Genomic DNA, 26,274 nt, shown 5'->3' on the forward strand with positions numbered 1-26,274 from the left:
ATCTATTTCACTGAATATAGTCATCGTCGGAATGAAAATCAACAATTGTGAAGCAGTGCAGAAGAACGTTACACAACAGTTGCAAGTAAGATACAAAGCAACCCCCCCAAAAACCCAAAGCAAAAAACCCCTGAGATGCCAGATGCAAGTGTAGGTAAAGGGGACGTTCGTATGCAAGCAGGAGCGTGAAGCAGGTCTGTGTGTGCCCCAAGGAGCAGTGCTTGGAGGCAGCAAACATACTTCATAATGATTAAAGCAACGGACTTCATACATGTGCAGCCTATTGCGTTCTTGCATACTGAGGGAGATTCTCAGTTTAAACTGCGTATCTACTGAGAAGAGCGAACCAGGAATGCTTGATGGATTCTGATGACAAGAAAAGGGAAAGTATATGCAAATTGTGACCAGCACTTATCTGACCACTGAGCTTCTTACTTTACAAATGGTCTCCAAATTTTAAAAGGCATTAATTATGTTAATACACTCTTCTGCAAAAATAAAATAAAAATGAACTTCTTGTTGCAAGTGATGAGTTTTAATTCTCTATCATAATGACACATAACTGGAATTCTCAGACCAAAATGAAATAATCTATTCTCTCTGCGTTCAAATTCCCCTTCTACCCCAAAACCCATTTACTTTAGTCACTGATCAAATCTCCACACATTATATTACAAGTTGAGAGTCAGAGGTGGGAGAAAAAGCCATCCATCTAAAGTAAAATTAATAGCAAAACTTTGAGAGAGAGCATGCATGCGTTAGCAAGACCAAAGCATGAGCTATTACATGACAAATGTATTGATAAACGCTAAGACCTACACACACAAAATAACTTTGGTTTGGCTAATAAGCATCCATTATAGCCCTTTCCCATCATTTTGAGGCAGACAAGGTAGTTTTCATACTTGACCCTTGAAAGCAGATTTGTTTTTGTAATTAACATGTTATCCAGGGATTTTTCTTTCCACTTCTCTTTCTCCTTTCAATACTCTGCCTCTAACATGGAAAGATTTCCTTGCCTGAAGTTGCCACTATATTCAACAACTGCTGGCTGAGACCTCATGACTCACTGCATAAATTCACATAAAATTATTCACGTTTGGCACATTTCTGCTGGTGAATAACAACCACCTTTTTGTCTCTGAGACAAAGGAAAGAAAGATTTAAAAAAAGAACAAAGGCAGCCTAATAAGAATCCCACATTTCCTATTTTTTCCTAATCTGGTTAAACAACCTCTACAAGTCTGAGAAATTCAACAAAGCAAACTTGTTGTGGACTGTTTGTCTTTCAGTACAGAATCAACACAGATGGAACAGCCTCTCAGCGTGACTTCTGATCACGGGCTTAGATATGAGATAACTTTTCTTGCCTGTTAGATGTTTTCATTTTAGTTTTTCACTAAATTTTCATGCTATCATGCAATTACAGCTAAATCCACACTAAAATCCAGGATCCCAACACCAAATCCAAACCTGGTTGGGACTTCAATCTTGTCCACATAGCAAGTCAAGAGTTCATTCAGTGTAGTTACAGCCACAATACCAACAATCAAATAAAAAAGGCCAGAGGGAAAGACTTGAGCATTTCTTTTTGCTGCATGGAAAAACAATGTATAGACCACACTTCAAAACTGATCACATTTTTAAAACGTAAAGCTGTGAAGTCCTGTTAAAACTGAAATTATGAAGCAACCTTAATGACAACGTCTTACTCCAATTGAGTTACACCTGTATATATTTATATTTGAAAAATACACATGAACCTGAATTTCAACTCTCTCCCACTGGGAATTCTCAGATCTTGGTTTACTGAGTTAGTATGAACTCAGTTTCTGATCCCTTCACTATATACAAATGTTTGTGTGACTTCAGTGACAATCGCCTCAAGACTTTTCTGGTAAAGCAAAACCTGCTACATCGCAAAAAGCTGCGATCACTACCTCTTATTTTACCCTTACGCAGTAAGGGAAGAGTTAATAATATGGCAGAAAAAAATTAGCAATCTCATTATGTTTGGAAAGATCTCTACCATACTGTATTTAGGTGAAAAAGAGAGATACTTGGCCCATTCCCAGCTACAAACTTCTGATTTATGTCAGAAGTGTTTTATTACTATTTATAACAATGACTCAGTAGATGTTTTTAAAGCACTATGATGCCACAAACTGAAAATACTCCTACTTCTGTGCTCGCATATTTCTCCAAAATTAACAAGTGTGGTATCACATAGCACAGATTGAGGCTATCGGGAGACACTACAGGTTGTAGTATGAACTCAAAGCGTGAACAATTCCTCAAGCCCCTCATGCCTTACTCTGTCAGCTCTTCTTTTCACATAGACTTGTAGATCTTGCCTACACGCTCATACGTTGGTTTGAAAAACCCAACATCAATATATTAACACCATGATAGTAATGAAGTCTTACATTCTTTTAGCCCCAAATTCCAGAAGCAACTAGTTTTAAAATCATCATAATGATGGGTACATCATCAACTCAAAGGAATTTCTTTTTTCTTTTTAACCCAGTGAAAAACTTGACCATCTTTCTTTAATGCTATCAACCTGGAAGCTTGACAGTAAGGATTAAAAATTGCTCTTTCCTTCCCACTTGGTTATTGGAAAGGCTGTGAAAGGCAATCAGTCTTGTGAAGCCACACTTCACAGTCTGCATAAAAATGCCATGATTCCCAGTCCTCTCCCCAACCTAATTGAAAGTGCGTAATATTACACAGCTGGGGAAAACTAAACCATAAACATATGCAATACATCATGCTATCATACAAAACCTGTTACTAATAGGCACTTGATGATCAGCAGGATCGAAAGGGATCTGAAAACAGAGATTATTTTTGCTGCAGGGTAAGAACTTTTCCCGATTGAAAGAGGAAAAAACACTCTTCTCAGCAGTGCAAGAATTGGACTGGAGTCAATTCATCCATTCTGTTTGTGAAATACGGACTTTTCCTTAATGATTTCTGTTTGACTGCTGCCTTGCTCAGATGCTTTGGGGGTACTGCTGCAGCAAATCATGGTTTTGGTTAAGAGGAAATCCATGGCTTTCTAGTCAGTAAATACAGGGGTTTGGGGCATCTTAACAGCCCCCCCGCCCAGCCCCAGGCTCCCTCCCCACCAAGCTATCATTGTTTGTAATTCTAGGTGGCAATATTACCTGTCACCAGGAGTCCGTGGGTAGTGCTGCTTGTTTATTTTTGCATACAGTCCTTCCAAGTGCTCCCTCTCCATTGGTGCTGAAGGAGAATCACGTGGGTATACAAAGGTTTCTGCTACTGCTGGTGATGATGGCCTGTAGATGCTTGCTGCTGGATAAGCCTCTCGGAAGTGGTTTACTCTGGCATAATTTGGATCCACCTCATCATCGTCAATGTCAGGTCCTCCAGGACCAGTAGAATAATCACTCAGGCCTCTCAGTTGCTTTTGCCGTAACTCCTGATGCTTTGCACCAATCCTAACAACAAAAAAGAAAGAACAAATATACAGTTGGATCTGCTTCAACAGCAACCACAGATGCTGATTCATCACACAAATTTGGAGCACCAACCACAAACCCAACTGTTTAGATCTTCCAGTACACTGTGAAACCGGTGCCAGATAAAACAAAAAGGTACATGCAGCAATTTTGTTCTTTATCTCTGGCAATGACCTTTGTAACCAAGTTGCTCATCCTTCTGATGAAAAAAGTTAATGCTGAATATAGTGTGGCTTTTCACAAGTGTGTATGCACGTGTGCGTACACGTGAACACATACAGTTTTAATTCTACACCTATCCTCCACTTTGCAGTTAATATACCTAACTCAATACTGAAACTTTTTATCTAAATTAGCCAGTAAAATTGTTACTGCCCCTTGACCACTTGACCCACCTAGATTCTCCTAAATACATTAACTTGTGAAAAGTGGATTAAATGTGAACGTAAATGGAAAGATGGCACAGTTGTCTCAAATCAGAGGACCACAGTTAATTTGCTGAAGATTTAATTTTTTTTAAATTTTATTTTGGCTACATAAATGTGAAAATCATGCCTTATTATATAGGCGATAGGGACAAAGTAAAACAGCAAAGAAATTAATAGAAACCTGACAGAGATGAATTGGTACATATAAGTGAATTAAAGACTATTACTGGCAGTACTCCACTGTGATAAAGCCTTAAGTGGTATTACAAAATGCTGCTGCTAATCAGGGCCATTGTGTAATCTCTTTGGAATAGTAGAACATATTCAGGTAAATTTCAAACTCAGCTGATATTCAATGATTCAACATTCATGCTGGAGAAAAAAACCCTATAGCAAGGCTCTGTGAGCATGCAACTTCTGTTAACTGCTCAGCTACTCTTCAGCACAGGGTAATTAAATGCAGCGAAATGGATCTGGCAGAATGCTGACCACAATAAATAGCATTTACAGAAAATAACGGAGCATGGAGGAAGAAACAAAGGATGGAAGACAGATACAGAGATGCAGTGCCTGACAGAAGTAGTCAACATTTGCTGTTGACTGTATCTGAACTCCAGCAGCAGCGTAGAAAGAACAGTGCAATTTGTACCATAGGAGACAAAGTAAAAAGGGTCTAACAGACTTCGTTACCCCAGTAAAGCATAATGGCCTCAGGACTCTGCATAGTGAAAAATGAAGATGTTCTGGAGAAAGTCTTTAAAAGGCATGGAGAAAATGGTTTCCTAAAGAAATAGATGAGCACATTGGGAGCTTCCAGTCGGACAGACAGGAGCAATTAAGTGCAGAATGGGATTCATACCATTTATTTTGTTTCATTAGAATTGTATCATCAAAATAAATGTTAATACTTTTCAAATAATTTGTAGCTCAAAAGGCTCACGAATAATTCTAGTGAGAACAACATGCCTTTCTACACACATACTTGAGTACATCAATGTGTATCACGCATGCTTTCCAGTTACACCTCTCCATTAACTGTGCTAGGACATATCTAGAGGTGATGCTAGTTTTTAACACTTAAAATGTAGTCATACTTTACAGTGGGATGAGCTTGCATATGATACAGTCCTTGACAGCTGGGGGGTGCCCACTATCCGCTCTGCCATCCCTCAGTGAAGCAGATGACCTTTCTCTTCTCTAGTACTGCGTTCCTCACCTCCAGTACTGTGTGCGGTTTTGGGTGCCTCAATACAAGAAGGACATCAAACTATTAGAGTGTGCCCAGAGGAGGGCGACCAAGATGGTGAAAGGCCTCAAGGGCAAGACTTAGGAGGAGCAGCTGAGGTCACTTCAGCTTGGAGAAGAGAAGGCTGAGGGGTGACCTCCTTGCAGTCTACAACTTCCCCAAGGGGGGCAGCGGAGGGAGAGGTGCTGATCTCCTCTCTCTCTGGTGACCAGCCATAGGACACGAGGAAATGGTATGAGCTGTGTCAGGGGAAGTTCAGATTGGACATCAGGAAAAGGTTCTTCACTGAGAGGGTGGTCGGTCACTGGAACAGGCTCCCAGGGAAGTGGTCATGGCACCAAGCCTGTCAGAGTTCAAGGAGCGTCTGGACGATGCTCTTAGTCATACGGTTTAGTTTTAGGTAGTCCTGCAACGAGCAGGGAGTTGGACTCTATGATCCTTATGGGTCCCTTCCAACTTGAGATATTCTATGATTCCATGAAATATTTGACTATAAAGACCATGTGAGAGAATATCTTCCTAACACACCATTTCTGCTTTTCCTCAAGTTCCTGATCCCAGCCCAGTTAGTTAATTTTCTTTAATTTTTCTTAAGATATTATTAAAAATACTCACAAAGCCTTAATGTAATTTACTACAGTAGTTCTTAGACATGAAAGGATGATAAGAAGAAATAAGCTACAATCCATCTACATCCTTAACACCTCTCAGGTTTCCACACTGAGGGTTCCTAAGAATTCCTAAGAATTGCTCCTTTTTTCTTCCCGGTGCTTCTGTTCCCCACACAATCACCTCCTCCTCCTGTAACCTTCACTCCACTTCTCTTTTGCTTCAGGTTTTCATGCCACACACATGCCCTATTTTGAACTGAAATGGTGGCCCAGGTCAGGAAAGGCACTATCCTCAGGTGCAACCTCACCCAGGGTAAGGCAGTGTCTTGAAGAAGTCGCAGACTTCAAAATGAGCCTTTGATTCTGCACAATTCTGACTATCCATAAGGGAGATTTTATTGGAGAATCTTATGGAGGGCACAGCCTGGTGTCAATATGTGATAATTCAGTTAGTAAGGCACATATTCTCTCATTTTACTGCTGATTGCACTTAGCTGGCTGATGGCTTCTTGGGACAGGGAGAGTTTAATGGCATTTGCAGAACAATGGGACATACAACTTATTCTTTGTAAAACTAATGGTGACACTGGTATAGACCTTGGTAAAAGTCATGCTTTTATTCATAAAGCAATGGACAATGGCATGGGGAGAAAGTCAACACTGAGGAGCTGTATAGGAAAACAGAAACTAAAAAGCAGTGGTCAGCTTGCATTTCTGTCTAAACCACAAACCATTGCTAGCAAATGAGTAATCATTAGAGAGCAGCTGAAAGTGTGCAAAGCCTTTCCAAGGGTTTGTGAATAAAGATAAAGGAGAGATCATGCAGCAGGGAGTGGTGGAGGGAGCCAGTCTGCCCATGTCCGTGAGTGAAACACCACATTCATCATTCACATAAAGGAATTTGGGGCAAAGTTACCACTTGGTCCATTCACATAAAAAAACGTCTTTTCAGGTAGCTCATCATCTGAGAGCACTCGTACTACAAGGACAGGGGTGGATTTCCATTGCAAATAAGGCCTCAGTCATCAATGAAGCAGGGAGGGAAGTCTACATTGCTGTTTTCCATCTTTTATACATACAGGCACTTCAAGAGAAACCCTCTTGCAGAAGGTTTAATATTTTACATGTCCCACATGGGATTATGTCAGAAATGTAAAAATGAGGGCACTATCTTTGTTTAAAAAAAAATCACACAAGTAACTGTTACCTCCTGCACCCAATAACTGTCAGTTTGGTAGTAGTCCTTGCCTCCGATTATTCTTCTATGAAAATGCATAAAGCACTTTGAGATTGTTACTGTCTACCAGATTAACTCTGAAAAAGCACTGAATGTTCTTAAAAACCTGGGAAACTGTGGAGGGCTTCACCCTCAATTAGTGACCAAAAAAGCCTAAACACAGACTTCAGTGCAGGAATATATCATATGAGGTACAAGCTTCATGGCACACACAGGTCCATGTGAGATGACACAAGCAGAAAAATGGGAGGACACTGCATTTCAAGGAATGATCTTATCACATGTCAGTGCAGAAGACATGGCACACAGTCCCGAGAAGAGTCACAACAGTTTCTCAGAAAATGATAAGCCATAATGTTCTTTGGACCAATACATCACCTGTCCCCTAGGTATTTAAGACCTATTTGAAAGCAAGAGTAGTGCAGCACAGCAGCATCACGTGAATCTTGCTTTCATGTCTGGCAGTGAGAGTAATTTGTCCTGCTATCAATACTGGTGTATTCTGCACAACAAAAGCCGGAATTAGGTCACCACAATTTTCTTTTGTTCCTGTGAATAAGCCTAGCTTCTTCAACTTCTCCTTCTGAATACAATCTTCAATCGCTGCCACTATTATAAGTCGAACCTACTCAAGAACAATTATTTCTGTTCTATATTATACGGACCAGTCAATACTAGGTTATGTGGAATTCTTCATGATCAATGTTTCATCTTTTCAATATGGCTATTATAATTACATTAATATTTCTTGTTTCCTTTTTACTCTTCCACACAAATCTATAAAATTTGCTCAGTGATCTCTTTTTCATTTCAATCCAAATGTTCAAATATAGGGAAACAAACTATCAGATGGCTGTTTTTTCTTTCTTTCTATTTACCTGTCCTTCCATGCCTTCTCTTGTGCTTTTCACCTTTGAAGTTTCTTCACATTTTTGTGAAGTTTTAAATATCCTCACTGTATTTCAGCATCATGTTTTCACCCAGTTTTAAAGCAATCTTTTCTATAGCACTTCCCAGTAGGTGCCCAGGAATTCTTTACTCAGGTACAAAAAAAGATGTGCTGTTCCTTCTATCACTCCTATAATGCTCTGCCAACCCTGCTAAGCAGGCTACTTCTGCTATATACCACTCTAGTCATTCACCATTTCTGCACCTCCCTCTGTGTTTCTCCCTATCTGAAACAGCAATATCTTTACTCTCCATCACAAAGAAAAAAAAAAAATTCCAAATCAACACAACTATCATAGCAACCAGCTTATTGAACAAACAATTACTACAAGAGACCCCCAAACTCGCAGCACAGGATGGGTCTGGTTAAACAACTGGTGCAAATTTGTGACAAAAGATAAAATGTCACTCAGCACCACAGTGCTGGCAGTGAAACCAGAGATGAGGAGAGGCACAGGTCACCATCTGAACAATTCAGCGTAGCACTAAAGTTTCTACAAACTTCCTGATGAGAGAAAGGGAAAACAAAAACTCACACAGAATGAAGGGAAGTTAGATATATTTCCTTTTGGGTATCCCAAATCAATCCTGCTTGCTCTCTTCCGCCACCTGAACACCATGCTCTCCAGTTAAATTGCTGCACGACAGCTACATCAACTTCCCTTAGCTGTGTTTCTGTAAAAACACAACCTTTGCACACAAGCAGCCACGGGACAGGCAACAGCAGTGCCGTATCAAGCAATGCAGGTTTTTTTTTCTGTGACCCATCTTTTTCTCAATAGCATCCAAACACATATCCTATCCTAATCTTTTTTGTTGCTTTCAAGACCCACTAGCTATCACTAGAACACTTCTCTACAACAAATAATTTCAGAAAAAAAAAAGTTTGATAAAATATATAACCTCAATAGAACTATAAGTAACATTTCCAAAACACGTGGCATCCTAATTATATTAAGTCAAATTATAGACAGGATCCTATATACCTAATATACTTCTGGAAATGGGACATGGTATTTTTAAAACGCTTCTCTACACCTCACATACTGTTCAGTAGCACACCCCCAGAGCTGTAAATCTAGGAAACACTCTCATTTATCCTTCAAACAATCTTCCTATCTGACATATCCACACAAATCATATATGGTGATTTCTCATGTACTAACACATGAAAAGATGCATAAACCTAGAGTGCAGCAGCCATGAAAGGGTTAACAGCCCAAACAGCTCCTTCCAGCTGCAGCTCAGACACACCATTGAGTTACTGTGGCTTAACAAGTTATTGTGTTTCTGCCGAGCTACTGTCAATGACCACATATGTATTCCCTGCCTGTGACAAACACAATGTAAACGTTTTAGCCTGACATCAGTGACAGAGATACTGACAGGCAAAAGCTGGCTTAAAAGACTGCAGCACACACAGAGTGAGGCAGCTGCAGGAAGGGATATAGACCACCTCAAGAAAACTCCAGAAGAGCTGAGCAGAAGTGACTTTTGGAGCAGACTCAGAAATGTTTTTGGGAATGGAACGAGAGGGTTAGGAAAAGCCGTAAAAGATACTCCTCATCTCTCGGCCCATCAGGCAGAAGCTGGGTGGGTGGCTGGGTTGTGAGTGGGGAACAAGAAAATACTGAAGCTTCCAAAACCAGTGCTCTAAGCCTCTGTGAAAACTAAAACACAGGACTTGATGTTACCAGCATGGTAGCCCAGAGAAGGCCAGGGTCATTAAGAGCCATGGAACCCAAAGACTGCCTTCAATGGGGAACAAACAGCAAGATGCTGGATGCAGCCCAGCCTGCAGTTCTGGAGGCCCACCACCAGCCCTAGCTCAAAAGGAGCTTTGCACAGTGAGTCACAGTCCAACAAACCATCACCTTGGAGCAGGACAAAACTCGAAGCAGCATGTCCTCCTGGCTCTGCCACCCCCAAGCAAGGGACAGGGCACCTGCTGCCCAACAGGAGACATGAGAAGCAACTCAATGGCACCAACAGCTACTAGGTCTGGCCACAGCGCAAAAACTGCAGGTGGGAAGCTCAGCCCAGGAGAGACCGTGGGCTCTCTTACTCAGAGAACTGCAAGGTTGCGCTTCACATCAGAACAGTTTTAGATGGGGAAAACTGACCAAAATAGACCCACAACAAAAAAGCACAACCTTTCCTGAGGTGTTTGAACTTCTCCTCCCTTGCACTCCCCATGAGCTCTGGGTCATCCTGTTTCTTCTGACTTTCTAGGGAAAGTGCAAAAGCGATGCAACATTTTTTTATTTGTCATGGAATGATCGTGTGCTTAGCACTGAGCAGAGCACAAAGAATGAGATGGTTTGAGCCCTGAGGTGCCTATCTAAGAAGTCAAACACGGGACAGAAAATGCAGCTGCTGACCAATGACAGCACATTTCACAAAGGTACCTTGTTTTATACTTCAAATGAATACAGCAACATTTCTTGTATGGTGGATTAAAAGCATAGACTTTGTGGAAGCGCAAACAGGTACATGAATGAGCAAGATGCTGGCTACGTCAATGAAAGATGTTCCCAGGGGAGAAGTATGAATAACAAGCAAAGACAAAATGTGTAACAAAAACAGGGCCATAGGTCTTTTAGGATAATTTCTATTCTGTTCACAGTAAGAGAAGCAGAATAAGAACAGGTAAGCGAGTGTGCGTACAATCAGTTTGAGGTATACCTAAACTCCGAAAAAGGACCTGATCCTTTAAGTCTTTTGAGATCATTGAGATGCTAAACATTCATCCTCTCATTTAGTTGTTCCTTGTGAACAGCAGAATAAAAGCTGCTGCATTGCTTTTTTTCCCCACTCATGTGACTCTCCACGAGATCTACATACTGCAATGATTACTCAATTTACATCTGATTTAGTATCTTAATACTTCAACTGTGATTTTACATAACATTTCTGCTTTTGTCTCTCATTTACCTAATTCATACATATATTGAGTAACGCGTTGTCTAGAGGAAAGTAGCCTATTTCTGCAGGAGGTCACTTAGATTACCATTGGGTTTAATGTTTTAATTCCTTTCTAGCTGCTAGCAAAATATATTTTGCTAACTAAAATCTTGTATTTTCATTCATTTACATAATAGTGGACTGAATACATCCTGCCTTCAGATATTTGTAAGCCATAACCACTGATGAGAATGGGCATATTTCACTTGAATATCTGAGGACATAATTTCAGTACAGTGCTTTAAATTTTTTTTATTTCATAATCATTTTTCAGACAGACACGGTCTATAATGACATTAACAATCTTATTCAAACCTACATCTTTTATCAGGAAAGGGTTCATTTGTATTTTTTCAACCATCACCTAGAAAAACTCCAGAGGCAGGCAAGTCTCATAGCTAAAAAAAATAAAAAAATAAAAAAATAAAAATCCACCTCTTGCCAGTAAATTGAGGACATCTGATACAACATCCTCATCAAGACTCAAACAATATCTAATTTAATATCATCTTTCAGGGTATTCTACTGGAGGCGTATTTGTCGAAAACATCTTCCCCATAAGCTATGCAAGTGTTTCTTCATTTCAGCTCATTCTATTGTGCTGGATTTGAACATCTTCTCCCCCATAATTAGTATCTGTAATTGTAAACAAGAACAGAAATAGTCTCGGAAATAAAAAAAGACAAGCCACAAATTCAAGGGAGTAAGAGACTGTAACTCAGGCTAAACAAGATAGATCTTGTAACAGCATTAACCAGCCCAATGATAAAAATCACCAGGGCTAAACATGAAATATTGCCTGTTCTAGATAAATACCTCATACTCATATAATGCTGAACCGACCAAAGTAGCTGCCTTTGAAGGGTTGTAAGTAAAGAAACAGAGGAAAGAAAAACTTAAGAAGCAGATAGAGCTACACTGACCTTAAAATTTAAGATTATGACAAGCTGAAGATGAAACATAGCCCTTTTGTACCACAAAATGAGGAGTGTGAGCTTTGGATAGACAAGACTGAGGTCTTAATGTTCTTCCATTTATTTCAGAGGTGACAGGGAGTGATTACCAACTTACACAGAATCCTGCCCTATAAAGAAAATCCTGGTTCTAATGAGGTCATTACATTTTCCCCCACGCCATGAACTTCAATGAGAACAGGATTTTACCTTTGCTGTTAAATCTGAGGAAGTTTTTCTGTCTCTCTTTTGTCCACATTAGTTGTACACTGGGGGAAATGCAGGAGATTACAGAAAGCCAACTATCAGAAAAGTCAAGTATATTATATTCTGTATTTTACTACATTATGCAATTTTCTTTACTCACAATTACCCTGAGTTATTTTTTGAAGTGACAGTATCAGAAAAATTTAGGTTGGAAGGAACCCTCTGAAGGTCACCCTGCTCAATCGCCTGCTGAAAGCAAGGCTGACTGCACAGATCAGGTTGCTCAGTCAACAGGGTGTTCCTTGTTTGTGACAATGTGGATTAGTGGAATTATTCCAGGTTTGTCAAAATTACTTTGGCATCTTTCACCTGAGATGTTCTGATGCCTTTAAAAGCTCCAAGCTCCTCCTGCAAAATGGACTTGAGTCTGCAGGGACTTTGCAGACCATAGGTAAGTTGCAGGCCTAGTTCTCAGCATTGATTTAAGGGAATTCTCAGGCTGCTGTAATTTGTACTTTTCCATTAAAAAGATAAGTGAGATGCTGTGCGCATCATACCTGAGTCCCTTTTGCTAACATTAGCTCATTGTGGAACAAATAATCACAAAAAGAGAATCAAAAGAACAGAATACTCCTAGAAAGCAAGATTTAACTTCGCTTATATTTTAGTCATTGGGAACTTAGTGTCAGGAATGGAAACAATACCAAATGCAGTCAAAGCCACAGATTCACCTATCCAACCAAGACATCAAGCAAATTATTTCAGAGAAGATATTTCATCTTCAGATAAACAAATTATTTTATCATCAGATACAGTGAACAAGTATAAAGTAACTGCAGTATACCTGCAGAAAAACTATGGCGAGACAGAGACATCAGTCTATGAACTTATTCATTGCCACTGACTAGATCAGCTCCAGCAATTGCTGTAGTAGGTACCAGTCAAAAACACTGAGGAATCTAATACCATCTTAAGAAAAATACCAGCGACACTGTAACGACCATGGGAAGACACAACATTGATTTGACACCTCATGAAAACCCAACATCCACAACCACATGCAGTAACATAGCTCAGAATAGACACACGAAGACTGACACCTACTGAGTCCCTGGGGCCTCCTCCTTCAGTAAGTGGGTATTCTTGGAACATCTCCCGCATAGATACTTGCAGCCCCACTTAGCTAGTGAGACCTCATGAGTTCGCACAACCATCTCTGCAACTGCTTAAACATTGTGCCTTCATTTGAATGCAATCCTAGCAGTGGAAGGAGCAAGCCTAGTTCTGTGTGATACGATATTCCACGCACATTTCTTTATTGTACACATAGGACGTTGAGCCTGGAACCTATTGAACAGAATCTCTCTGTTCAAGAACAGGAACGGTCTCCATCTGTTAGTCTGGGATTCACAGGTTGTTTCTAATTAACAGTTCTGGATTAGAAAGCAAAACCCAGCTTTGAGCAGACAAAGCTTTAAGACTTTCAGGTATTTTGGTTTAAAATCACTATGGATGAGAATTACACATGCAAACCAATTTCCTGCCTGACTGTCTATCCCCACAAGTTGTATTCTCATTTTTGTCCCGTAGGTAAGGGAGTCTGAGAACAGGAATTCTGTGCTGTGGCACTACTTCAAAGTGCATGCCAAAGATTTATGATAGACTGTCATAAATCACACATGGAAGGGCAAGGAATGAAATGCAGCTTCCAAGTCATTCTTATGCCCTTATTCATTTTGCGGTAGGCAAGAGCTGACCTACATTCAGTACTGCATCAAAGAAATCCCTAGGCCAGATTAGTCTGTCTCTTAGAAAGCCCTCTATTACCCAGGTTGGCTAGTACACTGGCCAGTTTCACTTTACTAGTTTGGCCTGTAAAAGTTTCTAACAGCAGTATTTCTGTTTTACAGTGTCATTTTAAAAAACTTCAAGTAATAAGACTCTGATATATACAGAAAAGAACCCCACATTGGCCCATTTATGCAAGAAAGAACCAGGCCATTGCCTCTGAGCTGCTCTGACCTTTTAGGTGGGCAGGTTTCACAGCTTGTGAAAACTGGTCTCCAGAGCAAAGTGAAACTAGTGCCTCAATGAAGGGCAAACCGAGGATGCTAAATGGCTTGGATGAGAATTTGGGTGCTTAAATATAGAGGGCATGGCTATGACACCTGGAAAGTGCTATTCCCATCAGTCTCCAATACCATGAATAGTACTGAGATAGTTAAAGAAAAAGGCCAATTCCATGCACCATTCTGTTACTCTCAATTCTTAATGTTCTTGAGCTAGGACAATCTGGGATCAACTCTCAGCCTAAAGTTGTCTTAAAAACGTCCTCCAGCAGTGGATTAGCCACATGAAGCAGCTAAAAAATTGCTATTTGGTTCTAAATGCCACATCACAACCTGTGAAAGGTAGTTGAGACCCATCTACCTCAGCTACTCATAACCAAACATCAATCTCTCAGGATTCCGTGGTAGGCTTTTATTACATGTTCTGGTATGCAGAGCAGCAGTAGATCTAAAATGAGAATCATTCAGAATCAATGGGTTGGGATTAATCTGTCCTCCTGTCCAGTGCAAGTGCTGCCACAGTAATAAACAGAAATCTGATAACTTCATACTGTCAGCACAAAATGAAACTATGACCTTGACCTGTGCAACATCACCCAGTAATTTTTTCATAACTTCAACATACCATACTACACGGCTATGATCTAATAAGAATCTAAAAGTAATTAACTGGAATTTTTGAAAACTGAAGCCTTAATCAAATATGTATTCTTATCAGGGTTGCAAGCCAGCAATAAATTGGGACATTTAAAAAACTGGGATCCAGTCCAATCCGTGATCTGATCAGGGTTCAATGTTTATAATAAATTGGGAGTATTAAAACTGGGATCACATCCAACACTTTGTCTAAACCACAGGACCTAGCTGTGCTGCAAAGTCACGAATATTCAATGAACAGATATACCATGTTGGATTAACCCTCAATAAATAATGATGCACAAGCTCAGGAGTCCCAAAACCATGTGGTTTAGCACAGAGCTTAATGGTGAGAAGAGCAATTACCAACATTTTATCAGAGATCAATATGAACTATAAACAGCCATAATAGACTTGGCAAGTGGGTAACAGGCTCAAAAGCTACATGGGGCTGGCAACAATGTGTGTGTGTATGAGCATGCTCTAAGATGTACTATGCATTTAAAAAATCATACCTTGATTTTTGTAAAAGTCTGAGTTTCAACTTTTGATTCAAAACAATTTGGCTTTTCTACCATACTGCCATGCATGCAGCTATTCTTGTTTTCATTTTGATTTCCAGTAACATACAAATTGTAATTAAATATAATGAAACAAATGCTGACAGAAATGGAGTTTCACTCACAAGTATTCTCTCATATATAAGTGGTCTCTAAATGTTTTTCTGTAAGATGCATTCCCTTCATACAGGGATCTTGCAGCTGCAAAATTAAACCTCTGTTTGCCAAATATCAAAAACATATGTATTGATTTTTTAACTATGGGAACAGGCGACAAGCATCAGAGCTGATAAAACAAGAAAGAAATGCTCTTCAGTTGCTGGAAGGTTTCTGAAAAGTAAAGGAAATTCAGGCTTTAATATAAAAACTGAAACCATTTAATTTTACCCAAATTTGAGATTCACTGTAACTTAAGCATTCAGTTCAGATGTTCTGAAAGCAAGGGCCAGATGTTCCTTCTGCTTCTCTAACACTCTGCTCAAAAAACTTAATAGTATTAAAAAAAATTCCGCAATTAATTCCAAGGAGAACTACAAAACCAAGACTGTTTTAACAAAACAACAAACTACTACTCCCACGAACAAGTGCAGAGTATTATTTTTTTACATAGAGTGCCTCCTTATTCACCAACTCATATGCTACTTTTTAAAATCACCCCATTTTCAACAAGGTGCTTCATTTTGTGGAATTTTATTCTAATGTCAAGGAAATGTTCAACTCTGCTGGAAGAGAGACTTTGGTCTCAGCAGGAACATTCCAGTAAAATAATCCTAAACAAACAGGAAAAATAGTTTTCTTTCAATTGATAGTCACTTTATTTGCATTTGAAAGGCAAACAAATTATTATGTGTAAAACTCAAGTGACTAATATACTTATCCAGTTTGTTTTACAATGATTTTCAAATGTTAGAAAATTAATAGGCAACCCCAAATGAGTGGGAAAAAGATGGAGGAAGGGAAGAAGAGAAATCTTGTTTTGAGGGAAAGAAAAGAGAGGATATCTTCCAGTATTTAATAATGCAGTGAACATCTTGTTGTTAAAATGACAAATTCTGAGTAATTTACACAGAACACACTAAAAATACAGATTTGAGTCAGCTTGATCAAAATAAACCTCAGACACAGCATTTGCTTCTTCCTTTTATGGGCAGATTCTAGACCTTTGGAGCACATGCTTTATTACAGCCAAACTCTTTGAAGCATGAACAAAATGATGAGTTTATTTAAAATAGGGCCTCAGTCCAAGGAACCACTTGACTTGTGTCAGGAAGAACAAACCACCACCTCAGAGAACTATATCACCAGTTAAGTCAGTCCTCCTGAACTGTCATGAACTTCTGACTTTCTCCAGTCAAGTTTCAGTGACATTGCATTGCTGTGGCACAAGGAAAGCTAAGGGAGGTAGGGGGAGAAGAGGAAAACAGTGGAATTTACCGGAGGTGCTGAATTCATTCCCATTGGACACAGATACAGCTATTACTAAAGAAGGAATGCCTAACATCCTAAGTTCCTGTTAAGCACTTGAAGCTTGCAGAAGTAGTAGTCATGTAATAAAGTACTGGCTTTGAAAAGAAAGGAGGCCTGGGCCTGAGGTCTGGAACAAAGTCCTAGCCTGACAGGGACTTTTTAGGAATCTGGACAAGCAGCTGTGCTGCCTGCATGTCAGATTACGACCCACAGGACACTTTTTTTTTTTCCTGCCAGATTTTCTCTCTTCTACCTCAACTGTAAGTGCTTGGGGTCAGGCCCAAGCTTCCCTAACAGCAATGAGCACAATGAGACCTTGATCTTGGTGGGGATTGCTAGGGAATACAAGCAGTAAAAAAATAATGATGTCAGCATTTCAGTGCAAGATGTGGAGCTGCTTCAGAGAACTGCAGCTACAAGGCAGCACAGAGAGTTGTACTGAAAACTGAGAATAAGACAATGTGGAATGGAAATAGAAATTACTAGGCTAGAGAAATACTAAATTTATTTTCACTTTTTGAGGTTCAAATCTGAAACTTGGCAGCCCATAAAAGGAGCTGCCAGGCAAATCTCTGCTGAGGACCAATGTGCAAGCAAGTCCAATCCTTTTGGGAAGCATCTGCACTACAGAATGAGAGCTGTATACTCCATCTGCATACGCCTACTAGCTCTAACACATTCTGGATGTGCCAGACTTGTTGCACATGCACTGTACAATTCCTTCTCTGTGCAAGTAGGAAATCCAACCTATTCTGAGCATGATGGACTTACACTCATGCAGCACACCTACGTAAGATCTGATGTTTCCTGTCAGAGCCAGAGTCATTGAGTTTGTACTGCAGAGCCAATCCACAATTGTACAGTGAACACATCTGACATTTCTGCACGTCTGTAAATCTTGTCAAAATTTCTGGAAGAAGACTGCATCCTCTACAGAAAGCCTATCCCTGGAATTTTGTGAAATATTATTGTACCTGTCCAATACCAATCAAAAAACTCTGTAAAACTCTGAGAGATGACCTACTCCTGTAAGCTGGAAATGCACTTCCTACGGAAAATATTTCTCAGCTGAGATCTTGGAACAGTATTCTGTTTTTTGGAGAGCTGCCAAGCATATATTGCATGCAAAACCAACATCCAAAACCATACGAGGTCCACAGCTGCTAAGATGCTGAAATGCACTTGATCATTAACTTGTCACACCCAGCCCAAAAATCAACTACTCTGACCTCTTCCACTAGTGTCAAAATGGACAACTTGGCCTCTGAAAAATACTGTCAGGTGAAAAATCATAGTATCGGTTAGTATGGCAGATCCTGAAATATTTATGCAGTCAGCATTTAAGAAAACTGAAGTTTAAGCAAAAACTCTGACTTTAAGATTGTAATAATTGGATTGAGGAGCTGAACAAGAATTACTTACACAGCTAATCTTGGAAAGGTAAAATTAGGTGCGTGTTTAAGTTAATTCTAGAAAGGTTAAATGTTAGAAAAGCAATTTGTATTTTGTTCAAGCTGTTAAATACAGGATTTGTTCACAGGTATCAGGGGACAAAACATGCTACATTTCTATCGACAGTTCTGTAGTCTGTTCTACTATTACATGCCTAATAGTTTTAACATATACTCATTTCGCTCTCAACAAGAACAGATTTGAAAATATGCCTATGTTCTAGTAAGCTTTAGTGAAGCTTGGTTTTATAAATATGAGACCAAGTATGCAGGATTGCAGCTAGTGAAGTCATAGAAGCAGAAGATCTATGGTGTGGATGTGCCACAAGGTTTTCTTTGCCAATATGTGCATTAAAATCTTGGACTTGAATTACATTATAGAATTACTAAATCTTGGGACAGAGCTATAAAACTTGTCTTTTCTGTCTTACTGAGCATCATCACTAGGTGAACAGTCAACAAACTAAGCAAAAGGACTGAATTACCTTCAAGTCATGTAATGTTTCCTTCCACTGATCTTAATCAATTTCCCAAACAGTTCTTACCCACATATGAGAACTAGCTTCCTTACATAATTTTCCTCTAGGAAAGATAAAGTCTCTTCTGTTTTATGATCAATTCAAGAAGGGTTCAATAGTCAGCCTGCAGATAGTCTTATGTGGGCAAACATATACAGCCATGCTCTTACTTTATTTAGAAAGTTGAAGCAAATTGCTTGTTTTTACAGCATGTATTGCATTGAATTGAGGATAACATAGGGAAAATATCTTTGCTCCTCTTATTTTTGTTTTTTAATTTGAATCCCCCAAACATATAAGATGTATTACCTGATAAAAAAGTGTGATTTCTATTCTTGTGCATTATAGAAGAAGAATCAAGTAAGTGAGTTAAAAATATCATCTTGGTTCATCCACTTCTCAACACACCTGCTGTTCTCCATTTCAGTAGCAAACTCTTCCAGGTCAAAACTGAAATCATTACTAGAGAAACCAGAATGATGAAGACATTGAGCTGCCAGTTTCTAATGCAGCCTTACCAAGTTACTGTCAATCAGTGACTGTAATTAAAAAAAAAAAAACGCATACAACACTAAAGAAATATTAAGAACAATTATCTCGTGTCCAATTGGAACGTTAGACCTCTAGACAGAAGGGTTCATTCCTTGCAGCCTGCCAACATTTCAGTAAATGACACTGGCCCTTTAACAGATGGGATACATGCTTCTTAGCTTGCCAGGATCCTAATAAAAGACACTGGCTTCTTTAAAATGAAGGACACATACCTCTCAAATTGCCAGTATCCAAATTGGGAGTCAGCAGTTTAAAATAAAGGCACTCATCAATCTGGCAAAATCAAGGACACGGCACAGAAATTTTAAAACAAATGGTACAAAGTTTCTCCTGACACTACTTAACTTAGATGAACTAAATACTTAAACACTGGCTAAGCGTATCCAGTAGCAGCACTGCAGCAACTGGATACCTTACTAGCTTTTAGAACAGTAAATATCAGCAGCAGACTTCAAGGGTTGGGCTTTGGATTTATTTCTTTTCCCCATCAAACCCATTAGCTACCACTTATAAGGCTGACCATGCACTGCATGACTCGAAAGCAGGGTGTTTTTTCCCTCGACACCAACCAGCACCACCAAGGCTGGCCCATGTGGAGAGACCCTGCCTGCTCAAAAGGAACCACATCTGCTTCCATTCCATCTCCCAGGAGCAGGATGCTCCAGTGAAGGAAAGAGACCTCTGAAAGCTTTCCCCATGCTCTTATAACCCATATTACTACAACCTGGAAAGTTTTACAGCAACTTGCAGACACCTCTTGAGAGCTAGCAGGTATGGGCTCTAACTTTTCTGTTAGCAGCCATCAGAGGGAAACAAAGACCTTCTCCAGCATATCACGAAGTACATCTGGATGAGTTGGGGAAAGGGAGAGGGGAGTTTGCTGATCCTTGTCAGCACTTACAAACTGTCCCCAGTTCCTGAAGGGCACACATGGGGGAAAGCCGAAAACTATAAATTCTCTTTGTCTGGAAAGATAACGAAGTTGCTAAGATTGGGCATGAAAAAGGAGTATTTTATGAATGAGACAGAGAACTGGGCTTATTCACATCAGTGGTTCTTTTCATTTCAGTCTCAGAGCCTTACCTCAGAAATATGGCAACTCACAGCTGGCACACACCCAGCTTCTTGCCTTGCCCATCTCACCCACCTCACTGCTTGCAGACCCCTGCCTCTTCAGACTGATTTTAACCATTTAAACCTGCTTTATTCCTGGTGTCTCTTGGCATACTCAGCGTTTGTTGAGTAGATATTTCTGCAATGTGCCTAACCAGCAAATGCTGTGCAGAAAATACCATACCTAAGTACAAAACTTTCCATTTGGTGGCACAGCCAGCTGAAGCCAAAGAGGTCTGAAGTGCTGGAAACATAGCAGAGGCTGTCAGGAGAGAAGGGAAGGGGTTCTCGCTTTAAAGAAGTAGAGGAAAAAACCCTATTAAGTCAGCTAGTCTTGGGAATGGGCAGAAGTGAAACAGGTTTTGAAGGAATTGATCTTCACCAGCTTAGCAGAAATTGGGACCTGAATAGCAGCTACCACAGTGAAGTGCACAGAAACTGCAGGAGACAGACAAGCTCCTGTCATACAGCAGCCCTAACTCAGCCAGGAGACTGGCCTAAAGCTCTGCACTGCCTGGACCTAACTGCCAGCAGGCATGGTCTGGGACATCTCCAGCCAGGCTGGCTGGCTGTCCCTTCAAGCAATCCCTTGTTTTGAAGTTTTTCATCTGATGAACAAAGATGTTCCTACCATTTACTCACCTTTCACGTTCATCTTTCATTTTCTCCAGCTCCTCCTCTTTAAGCATGCCTTGCTTTGGATTCCCCTTCTGATCTGTTTTCCCGCTTTTATCTTCTTTTTTCTTTCCAAATCTGTTGAAGATATCAACGAAGGAATCAGGAGGAAATAATTACTAGAAGAAAAAACAGTACTTATCTATGATAAACCACAGAAATTTTAGGCACTCAAAACACTGTGAGTTTTTATCTTAGTCACTCATATATTTCCCACATTGCAAAATAAGTTACCAGTATTAAATAGGCCACATGCCATAAGAAGGACTGGTTACAAATTGATTTGGACCCTGTACTTTCAAAAGCTATTGCCTGAAACAAAGTTGAAAAGCCCCACCAAACCTGAAATGCAAAGCACTGCAGGGCTGGACTATTAATACAGCACATGTTAAAGTAGCTGAAGGTTCTTCTTACCACAGGACAGTTCTGTGAAAGTAATCTGCAGTGGCTGTGGTGTTAGCACCCAGACTGCACCACATGTTCTGCTCTTATCAGTAACTGTTGTCTCTCACTCATGTCTGGCCTTAATTTACAGATTTGTTCTTTGTTTAAACGAGGATGCAACCAGGAAGAATAAAATCTTGCTATATTCTGAGAGTACAAAACTAGACAGTTCACAAAAGCTCTTTTTAAAAGTATTTCTGGGTTTTTCTTTCTGCCTAGTAATATACTATCATGTAATATTTATGCTGTGAAAGTCCTCCAGAGACCCCAATCAGTTCAGGCGTCCCACTGCTCTATACACTGTACAGATATGTGTAACAGAAGTCTGCTTTACGCAGCCTATAAAAGGTGACTGAACTGGGGTGGTACATTTCATTTCTGATGGAGCTAGGCAGAATACTGGGATCAAGTATGTCAAATATGCTTATGAATTATGGGCCAAAAAGTATAAAAGCCTCCCCTCCTCTTCCCCAATTTGAAATTCTCAGTTCCACAAGTAAATGATCAGTCTGTGTCGTCCCATGCAAATTCATGTGTCCTTGCATGCATGACAACAATGTAAAGAAAAGTAGTGATTTCTTCATTAAATATACCATCTTGCAAACGAATGACTCAAAACTGCAAACTCTTCTGTGGAAGTCTGCAGCATTGCCTTGGTGATCTTTCTTTTACCCTTTTTATTTTTCATGTCAGCCCAAACTGCCTCAAATGGAATAGCTGTACTACTGTGCATATACTTAAGCTGTAAATCATTGACTTTAGGTTTCTCCTCTGATGAAAGCAGAAATCTTGCAAATACTCTGTCAGGCTCATAAGTTAGTGATCCAAATTTTTTGTGAATTTAATCAATAATTCTGAGCTTGTGGTCAGATGAGTTCTTAGGGACGCTGCAGCCAATCTTCCAGAGAATTAGAACTTGGTTAGAAAGAGAACGATAAGCATGAGAGACAGACACGTAGCGTGTGGTGCTAATGAGAAGAAGAGCAAATACTACAGGTAATAACATGAGATGCTTTATCATGGCTCTGCCATGGACTGCACTGAGGAGTAGGAAGAGTTGTATCTCAGTGCATGGTTTTCTCTTTCTTATATGTGGCAATGGAGGTAGATGGTGTCTTATATTCTTTGAGGGATCCTTTGATCAAAATATACATACACCTCATCTATAAACAATCTTAAATTCTATTTTTATGGCCCCTACTCATTTCAGTGCTTCCAGAAAGACAGCAGATACTTCCATGCTTTTGGCTCTTCCTGAGTACAGAGCAGCACACTGATTCCACTGCTGCTTTCTGAGTTCTAGCAGTCCCAAGAGACTGTGGAGGCACAAACCCTATCAGAGGGTGGTGGTGGCAGTGAAGTCAGCAGTCGGGAAACACAAGAGAGAGACAGAGGTTGTACATACAGAGTGAGAAGATACAAAGTGAGAATGGCTCACAGATATGAGATGACCCAGGTGAAAAAGAAAAGCTAGAGGAAACTCTGCACATATTGCTCTCTACAGAGATGTCAGGGAGCCAAACAATAAATCACCTGGGGATGAGCACCAGCAGGCTGCACCTGAAACACCCCTGCTTTCTAACACACACTAGGAAGGTCTTATGGCAGTTTTCTCAAGAGAGGCTGTATTAGCACTTGCATCTTGGTCATAATCCAACTCTGGTACTTTGTTTATATTCAGGCTGCCGCTTTTCTCCCACAGTTTCAATTATGGGTTTGTGGAGTCTCATATTCGACTGTAGCATGTATTGATTTTGAAAACATTATTCTTGGGCATTTTGTATTGCTGCAGGGAGTTAAAGTTGGATGTGTTGCATATTCGAGAGAAATGTAAAAAAAAAAATCTTTAACATACGTCCCTTTCAAGTCTAGGTATTATTTCTTGCTTACTGGGGAAATACATTTTAAATAAAGTGACAATTTTGATTGTAATAACTGCCAATGTGACAACTCTCAGCAAAAATAGTGCTGTTTGCTGGTAGAGCTGTTCTTGCCGTAAAATTGGCAAGTTCCAGTGTAATTATAAATTGGGAATAGTGAGTTGGTCTTGATGAAAACAACTTTTGTTTTTTTGCTATTTTTGGCTTCAGATGGGATTTGTGCAGGCTTACAATTTTTACCTGTTATACTAAGTACACAGCATATAGCTCAAGGCTAGGGAAATGTTCAGATTTTTGGCCTCTTTTGCACATTGCTATACCACAAAAATCCATTCTCTTTTATTATTATTGTAATATATTTTCTGCTCAAAAAAAATCTTGCACAAACATTAAAAAATAAAAGCAGCAAAAGATTTAACACTGTTAAGAAAAGCATTATAGAGTAGACAGCATTAAACCACAAAAAACCCAGTATAATCTCTGCCTGAATTTATACACCCTGTCCCAAAATTTATGGTCTGCTCACTGATGCTTTCTAATTGCCATGGGCTTCCGATGATAAAATTAACTTCCACCCATTGTAATTTTGCATGGGTTTGTGCGCTACAGGCTTAATGGTTCCCTACTGCTTATAGGAACAAAAAACCAAACCAAAACAAAAAGACAAAAAAGAGGTAAGAGTACTTGCTGCCCAACTCGGTTTGACCATGTTCTCACTGATATCAGTGTGAAGCCCTCCACTGATTTCAACAAGGACAGGATAAAATCTATTGTCAAAGTTATACTATGGAATTAATCAAATCCATATTAAAATTCTATGAAAACTGAATGGCCTTAGGATTTGAAGTTTCCAATTCTCCAGGCAACAAATAATTGGATTGTGGTAAAATCTGCCTTCCATATTAATACTATTGTCAGAAGAATAAAAACATTAATGAAAAAATGTATGGCACACATTTTTAAAAGGTCTGTTTTGCTATACTGTGCACAGCAAAATTCTCTTCAACTTAATATCTGATGGAATTGTTACTCCGAAAACCTTATGTAACAAATGGAGAAATATAACTAGAAGACCTGAAAACAAATGGATCAGCTGCATCCTCTCATTCTATATCCATCTATAATCAATTTATGTCAAATGAAACCACTTGTAATCATAACAGTAAGGAAATAAATCCATATCTTCCCAGGTTGAGTGACTGCCCCAGTTCTCTGATTATCCACTGTAAATGCCTGGGAAGTACTGTTAAAGAAGTTAAAACCCTAATAACCTCAGTATACTTTTCAGTTGAGAAAATTAATATTCCAGCTACTGAGAGCATAGTCCTCCTGTAAACAAAAGCATAAAGGGATTTTCTTTATGTGATCGGGACTCTGAGCGCTTCATCCTTAGGGGAAAAGCCCATATGCAACAGTTCAAAACACGCTATGCAAGAATGAGGAACTATCCTATTTTTATTAATTTCAAAGGGTACCCTGCAAATAACTAAAATTTTTCCCCTTAGAAGAATTAAATGACTGAAGTCTCTGAATACCAAACGTGTGTCATCTTCTTGTAGTATTTATTACCATTCTATTGGCTATAGCATTAAAGCGTATGTATGCTTCGTTTCAAGGCTTCCAAGAGATAAAAATTAAAACAAATCTCCTATAGACCTGCTCTGTTGTACTTGGGATAAATGTCTTACATGCAAGACCTAAAGCTGTGGTCATGGCAACACTTTGTTTCCATGTGGAGCCATGAGCTTCCAGATCACAAATGTGTTGACATTTGCTTCAAGGATTAAAAAGCAGGCAGGTCTATAAAGTCCCAGACATCTATGCAGGAGAAACATCTGGTGAGCGGAACCCTAAGCAGCTTGCTGACCAAATTCAGCAATTTGGATTTCTTAGTTAATTCAGTTGCCCTAGATGAGTAGGTGTCACTGCAGCTAACAGGGTACATAATGGAATTGCAAACATCAGTGGGGAAATAATTCAACAGGGCCTATGACGCCGCCAAGCAAGATACAAAGCCTAACAATGTCATAAAATCTTGACATCTCCAGAAATGATCTGTAAAAAACACAGAGTGATTTGTAAAGTACATATAACAAAAGCTCTGACTCCTAGTCATTTCACAGCAAATGGGGAAAAATGCAGAGATTATTAAAGCAGCTCCCTTATGAAAGACTAGAAATAACCCTTAAAATTAAATTTAAGTGTGAGTAAGAATGAATGAGTGAGCAAGAAAGATAAAGATACTAATAAGGTATGATTTTCAGGTCCACACAGGGACTATAAAAAGCTTATTAACTGCTACTACTGCCGTGTGTTTTAAGTTATTTTATCACTCAGCTTTACAGCAGAAGAAATACTTTAGAAGCAGTGCTGTGCTTTGATTAATCACTTTCATACATACACTTTTACAGAGTATTAAACATTGCCGTAAAGATCCTTAGTGAGTCAGACTTGTTGGTGATTACAGGCCAGGCTCATTTTACATTTATGTTAATAGCAGCATTAATGAAATACATCTTTTACATTTTTAGTGGCTCTCTAAATACCTAAAAGGTTTATTATTAAATGTTTACTTATTGGGCAGAAGTATGCCATTGAGTATTACACCAGTGGGACCAAGAGCTTTGCAACAGCTGAAAAAACTACAGAAAGAAGAGATACGTGTTTTGGTTAAACATTTTGACATTTTGAGAACGGAGCACACACAGCAAGGGCTGGGCAACACTGTTCAAATCTTCACCAATATTCAAGAAGATTAAAGTACCTCCACGATACGAGTCAAACTTGTGGTAAAAGGGTAGCTCTGTGCAGGGGCCTGCGAGCCAGG

At 39.5% G+C, this 26,274-nt stretch overlaps 1 protein-coding gene across 4 annotated transcripts in view; it reads right to left on the reverse strand.

Moving 5' to 3' along the window:
- Positions 1 to 26,274, reverse strand: part of PARD3B (par-3 family cell polarity regulator beta) — a 447,999-nt gene that overhangs the window by 79,862 nt on the left and 341,863 nt on the right. For all 4 annotated transcript variants that reach the window (XM_052791531.1, XM_052791532.1, XM_052791533.1 and 1 more), the window contains 2 exons: positions 21,091 to 21,201; positions 3,171 to 3,467 (listed from right to left, as the gene is read on the reverse strand). In XM_052791531.1, coding sequence (XP_052647491.1) covers positions 3,171 to 3,467; positions 21,091 to 21,201 — 408 coding nt within the window. The remainder of the gene's footprint in view (positions 1 to 3,170; positions 3,468 to 21,090; positions 21,202 to 26,274) is intronic.

Source organism: Harpia harpyja, chromosome 7 (assembly GCF_026419915.1).
Source record: "Harpia harpyja isolate bHarHar1 chromosome 7, bHarHar1 primary haplotype, whole genome shotgun sequence".
Taxonomy (NCBI): domain Eukaryota; kingdom Metazoa; phylum Chordata; class Aves; order Accipitriformes; family Accipitridae; genus Harpia; species Harpia harpyja.